General features: G+C 44.4%; 2 protein-coding genes across 2 annotated transcripts; both read right to left on the bottom strand.

Moving 5' to 3' along the window:
* Nucleotides 1–539: 539 nt before the first annotated feature.
* Nucleotides 540–3,737, bottom strand: LOC134222232 (uncharacterized). Its single transcript, XM_062701374.1, has one exon. It carries the CDS (start codon nt 3,735–3,737, stop codon nt 540–542), a length of 3,198 nt encoding a protein of 1,065 aa, XP_062557358.1.
* A 296-nt stretch (nt 3,738–4,033) lies between these two features.
* Nucleotides 4,034–5,104, bottom strand: LOC134222233 (uncharacterized). Its single transcript, XM_062701375.1, has one exon. The coding sequence runs from the start codon at nt 5,102–5,104 to the stop codon at nt 4,034–4,036; it is 1,071 nt and encodes a 356-aa protein (XP_062557359.1).
* Between the last annotated feature and the right edge of the window lie 1,136 nt (nt 5,105–6,240).

The following is a 6,240-nucleotide window of genomic DNA, read 5'->3' on the forward strand; positions in this document are numbered from 1 at the left end:
CGACGACGACGAGGTAACGCATCTCGCTTCGATGGTGATCTGATCTGCACTGCTGGTCTGCTATTGATTTGCTCGGCCGCTCGTATCCCATCTATCTAGTACTTGTAACCATCCCAACACACAATCGAAACCGTGTAAGTGGACACTACAGCCGACCGCGTGCTTGCATGTGTTGTTTTTTTGAATATTTACAGTCAGGCCTCTGGACTGGTCGTATCTCGGTTACCTAATAGCTCGAGTTGTGTGCTGAGTGACCAGAGTTCATCGAAGGTAGTTCCACGGGAAAAGACTAGGTCATCGTTCGAAGTTGTATTGCGTATTGGGATTGCAAACATACTGCCCCCGGCAGAAATAACTATTTCTGGTCCGTCCAGCCATTTTAACTCGTGAAATATGGAACCAAAATAGACCCGGTAGGGTGATTCTAACAGTGTTATAAAGTTGGACAGATCCTTACCTGGACCCGTAAGTTTAAGGGCCTTGTATTCTATGATTCCCTCGCAATACTAATGATGTTATAACTGCCTCGTATGGATGGTCTATGGAAAAGTCCTTGAACACCCCACAATCGATGTTGAACACGTCGAAATACATGGAAATAATAAGACCCGGTAGCCGGCTTCTAAAAGGTAATCGTAATTGGAATGGTCCTCACCTGGACCCTTTAGTTCGAGGGCCTTGTATACTAAAATCTGCCCCCGGGTGTTGTAACGTTCGTTGGTGTTTGCTGTAGTCATAGCGGTATCTGCGTCGAACACTCCTTCGCCTCTCACAGAAATACATGCAAATGAGAAGACCCGGTAGCCAAATTTCAAATGGTAATTATTATTGGAAAGGTCCTTACCTGGACCCTTCAGACAAAGGGCCTTGAATTTAATTATCCACCATTCAATGAGTTGTTTCGGAATGATCTTTGCTGCAGATTCTTCGTCATGTGGTCGTGGTATGGGTAAAATGCAAATTTTTGATGTTGGGCGGGTAAACATGCCGGAACCAGTCTGCAAAGTGACTACGCGTACTACACCATCTTTCCCTGGATGGAGTTCATGTATTCGACCTAAGGGCCAACGCATTGGCGGTTGATTTTCGTCCACGATAACGACAACTTGATTTTTCTTCAGCTCTATTGGCGGTTTAATCCATTTGCTTCGAGGTTGAAGAGCTTGCAAGTATTCGATGTGCCAACGTTTCCAGACATCTTGAAGCAATTTCTGAATTTGTTGCCAATGGAAGAGTCGGTTCATCGGAATTGATTCGTAATCGATGTCCGGTATAGATTGTAACGATGACCCAACAAGAAAATGCCCCGGCGTTAAAGCCTCGAGGTCTGACGGATCATCGGAGAGCTTGGTCAGCGGACGAGAATTGAGGCATCCTTCAATTTGTACAAGAAGTGTTTCCATATCGTCAAAACCTAGTTTACGATCTCCTAACACTCGCACGAAGTGTTTCTGTGCTGATTTAATTGCTGCTTCCCACAGACCTCCAAAATGGGATCCACGAGGGGGATTGAAGTGCCAACGAATTCCTGTTCTTGCACATTCACTGGCGATTGCATGTCGAAAGTCTTCGGCTCGCAATATTCTTCTAAGCTCATTGGCCGCACCAACAAAATTTTTACCGTTGTCGGAATATACTTCGGCGCAAAGTCCTCGGCGCGATACAAATCGACGGAAGGCTTGCAAAAACTTTGCCGTACTGAGGTCTACCACAAGTTCTAAATGTACGGCTTTTGTACAGAAACACACAAACACCGAAACATAGGCCTTTGGGGGTGCGTCTCTACGGTGCCGAGGTTTTAGATAAATCGGTCCCCAGAAATCAACTCCAACAATGGCGAATGGTCGTGACGCAGTAACTCGTTGCGAAGGGAGTTCGGCCATAAACTGCTCAATAACTTTCGGTTTTGCTCGAAAACAGGTAACACAACTATGAACTACGCGTCGAATAGCACTTCTACCTCCCAAAATCCAAAATCTTAACCGGATAGTGTTGGTGAGTAGCTGGGGAGCTGCGTGAAGAAGACGTTCGTGTTGACTCCGAAGAAGTAGCATCGTGAATGGATGTGCACCAGGCAACAGAATTTGATGACGCGATTCAAATGGTTGTGATGATCGATCTATTCGTCCGCCGATCCTCAAAATCCCTTCTGAGTCTAACATCGGATTGAACCAACGGAGGCGAGAATTTGATGGAATTGCCTGATGTACTTCGACTGTCTTAAGCTCAGGGGTAAATGCATGAATTTGAACCAACCGTATTAGTGTTAACTCAGCGTTGCGTATTTCCGTAGTAGAAAGTGGTAGAGTAACCACTCGAGAATTCTTGTCCAAACGTAGATTACCGAAGTACCGTCGCCAGTAGGCAGTAATACGTAGCATGTGCTGATAATTGGAGAAACGGCAAGCATACTCTTCGATGAAAGAGAGTGATGTAGATACAGCAGCTAATGATGTCTTTCTAGCTTCTTTTATCGCTTCAGGATCTATTTCTCCGCTCATTTGAACAGTCCACGATTCTTTACTGCCTTGAAGCCATTGTGGTCCTTCCCACCATTTCGTGCACTGTAATAGGTCAGTTGCTGGAAGACCTCTTGAAATAATGTCCGCGGGGTTCTCTCGACTAGCTACGTAATTCCACTCGCAATCACCTGTGATTTGCTGGATTTTTGAAACGCGATTACCGACAAATGTGGACCAGGATGAAGGTGTTGCTTTAAGCCAGCTTATGACGGTTGTTGAATCAACCCAAAAATATGCCTTAGACGTGATTTGCAGTGAAGTGGAGATTTTGCGGTAGAGTTCAGCAGATAATAATGCGCCACAGAGCTCCAAACGAGGGACGCTTTGTTGTTTAAGCGGTGCAACCTTAGATCGGGATGTTAGCAAAGCAACTTTCACAAATCCTGTATCATTTGTTGATCGGATATATGCACATGTTCCATAGGCTACTTGAGAGGCATCCGAGAAGAAATGCAGCTCTACTGAAGTAAAATCAGGTTGCAACACGAATCGGTCGATACGCAATTCATTCAAGCGAGGGAGTCCTGAACAGTAATTGAGCCAGCGTTGCTTCATATCCTTTGGTAATTCTGTATCCCAGTCATATAACTTGTTGTATTCATCCTTTAAACCCCACAACGCTTGCATGAATATCTTAGCTACAACCACAACAGGCCCAACTAATCCAAGTGGGTTGTACAGCTTGGCAATGTAAGACAGCGAACTACGTTTTGTAATGGGGGAACTAAGGTTAAAGGCAGTTTCTGACACAATATATTTTAACTTATCCGTGCAAGGTTCCCAATGCAAACCAAGAGTTTTAATGGACTGGTCCTTGTCGAACGTCACTGACGATTCTAGTGCTCGATTCTCTAGAGGGATTCCTTCAAGAATTTCAGGGCAATTGCTCGCCCACTTTCTTAGCTGCATTCCTGCTGTATTCAACATGGCAATCATTTGATCCCGTAGCTTTATGGCATCGTTAACTGTTTTTGATCCCGAGAAAAAGTCATCCACATAAAAATCTTCGATGACTGCTCTTGCTGCAAGTGGAAAATGTGTTCCTTCATCCTGTGCAATTTGCTTCAATACTCGGGTGGCTAAAAACGGAGCGGAGGCAGTTCCATACGTTACGGTTTTCAATTTGTATGTCTGAATGGGCTCTTTGTGTGACCGACGCCAGAAAATTAAGTGGAACCGACAGTCTTTAGGACATAGTGCCACTTGACGATACATCTTGGCAATGTCAGCGATAAGCATGATTGGATGGAGTCGAGATCGCATCGTTATTGATCGTAAATCTTCTTGAACAGTTGGGCCAACCAGCATAGCATCGTTCAATGAAATTCCACTTGCACTCTTGCATGAAGCGTCAAACACAACGCGAACTTTCGTAGTGGAGCTATCGTCACGAATTACTGGATGGTGGGGAAGAAAGTGTTCACAGGCCCAGATGCTATCTCACATTCCTTAATTCGCTCCATGTGTCCCAATTCCTCATATTCAACCATAAATCTCTTGTATTCCGCCGCTTATTTTGGATCCCGGTCATAACGATTCTCTATGAAACGGTAACGATGAAGTGCGGTTCGTCTTTTGTTCTGCAATTTCTTCAGTACATCTTCCTTGAACGGTATTTGTACCATATATCTGCCATCTTCACAGCGGGTGACAGTTTCGGAAAAGTATTTCTCACAGTATGCTTCTGTTGCGGTTTGGACTGATGTTGAGTCATCCTCGATCGCCCAGAAACGCTCCATGTTCCGTTGTATATCGACAATAGTAGCATCGTTGCACGCCAAGGGTGGTCTGAACCGCCTTTGGTGTGTTTTACCGCTTACCACCCAGCCGAAGACTGAATTTACTAGAGGGGGAAGAGATTCACCCAGAGAAATGCGGCCTTCCACGCTGAATAGATCAAAAAACACTTCCGCTCCCAACACAACATCAATTGTACCGGACTGGTAAAATGAAGGATCTGCTAGCTGTATACCCGATGGCAGTGTCCAGTTAGACGCGTCGATAGAGATTGACGGCAAGTCTACTGTTACCTTTGGCAGGACAAAGGCTTCGATTCTCGTAGCATAGCTGGAAACTCTAGACTTAATAGTAATCTGGAACTTGTAGTGAACTCTGGTAGATGCTGCACCAATCCCTGCAATCGGAAGATTAACTTTGCTTCGATGAACCTTCATTCGTTGATATATCCGTTCCGTTGCAAAACAACATTCGCTGCCTGAATCCAGTAACGCTCTTACAGGATACTGAGTGCCATTATCGTCGACCATAATTACAATAGCTGTTGCTAGCAATACCTTCGATCTAGCTTCATTCGTAGAAGTAAAACTTGTGACGCCCGTATACATAGCTGGTGTGCATGATAAGTGGTCATTGCTTTGGCTTGTTTCGCTTGATTGAGCAACTGACGGAGGTTGACTGTTGCCATCCGCTCTGGTTGTGTAGCACAACTGTGTGTGATGTCTTCCTTTGCACTTGCGACAGCTACTCTCAGATGAGCATTCCTTCGCCAAATGGCCTCGTCGCAAACAGTTTCGACAAAGTCGATTGTTTCGTACTACCTGCTCCTTTTCATCGACTGTCATTTCCGAGAAATCTACACACTGGTACAGAAAATGTGAACTAGAACACACTGGATACTGGTGAAAAAATTGCTGTGAAGTACAGTAGTTTACTACACGAGTTGTATTCGATTTCTTCGCTGGTGCTGATATTCCTACCAACTTATTGACGACCGTCTCCAATACGTTCACTCGGCGCTGCAGAAAATCGATCAATTGTTTGGAATTTTGTCGTTTCGTTTGCCTGTGTATACTCTTCCCAATCGCGTCTCGTAACTGCATCTAATCGTGTACTAAGCATGTGAATTAGGAGTATATCCCAATACTCATTTAACTCCCACAACTGCTTCAAGATTTTGACATTGGATTGAAACTTATCAATGAGTATGTGCAAGTCTGCGGCATTTTCTCGTTTCAAGCAAGGGAATTCAAACAGGGATTGAACGTATGTTCGCTTTAAACGACGAATGTTCTGATAATGGCTGACGAGGAGATTCCATGCGACGGGATACTGCTCATTACTAATGGGAATAGTTTGGATCAACTCTAATGCTTCACCAGCCAAAGATGAACGTAGATAATAAAACTTTTGGATCGTCGGTAAGCTCGTCGAAGTGTGCACAAGCGAGACAAACAAATCATGGAAATTGAGCCAAGTTTCAAAATTTCCGTCGAAAACTGGCAGTTTGATGTCAGGTAGCTTGAAATGCGATACTTGATTTGTGTCAGCGAGCCTTTCCGTGGGTAGAGTATCCGTTTGATTCAGTTGAAGTAACGTACCTTTCGATTGATAGTAGACACGCTCAATTTCCGTACGCTCTTTGACATAAGCTTCAAGAACATCTTCGTCTTCTTCCTGCGCCTCCATTTCACATTGAATGTTGTTGAACTCCGTCCACAAGGCGATAAGGTTTTCTAAACGTACGGGTACTTGATTTTTGCTCTTTTCTGCTTTATAGTTAGTCAGGAAGGTTGCGATGTCGATGACACAATACTGCGTTTGCGGTTTTTTAAGCCGCGCATTTTCCTCTCAACTGCAGACATCTTTTAGAATAACGACGATATCTACAACCAGAAACACCGCATAGACCGGGCAAGCTTGGATAAGATTATTGGAACCGCAATTACCTGGATACAGGCAGTTCAATGCCTTGTAATAA

This window comes from Armigeres subalbatus, chromosome 3, assembly GCF_024139115.2.
Source record: "Armigeres subalbatus isolate Guangzhou_Male chromosome 3, GZ_Asu_2, whole genome shotgun sequence".
NCBI lineage: Eukaryota > Metazoa > Arthropoda > Insecta > Diptera > Culicidae > Armigeres > Armigeres subalbatus.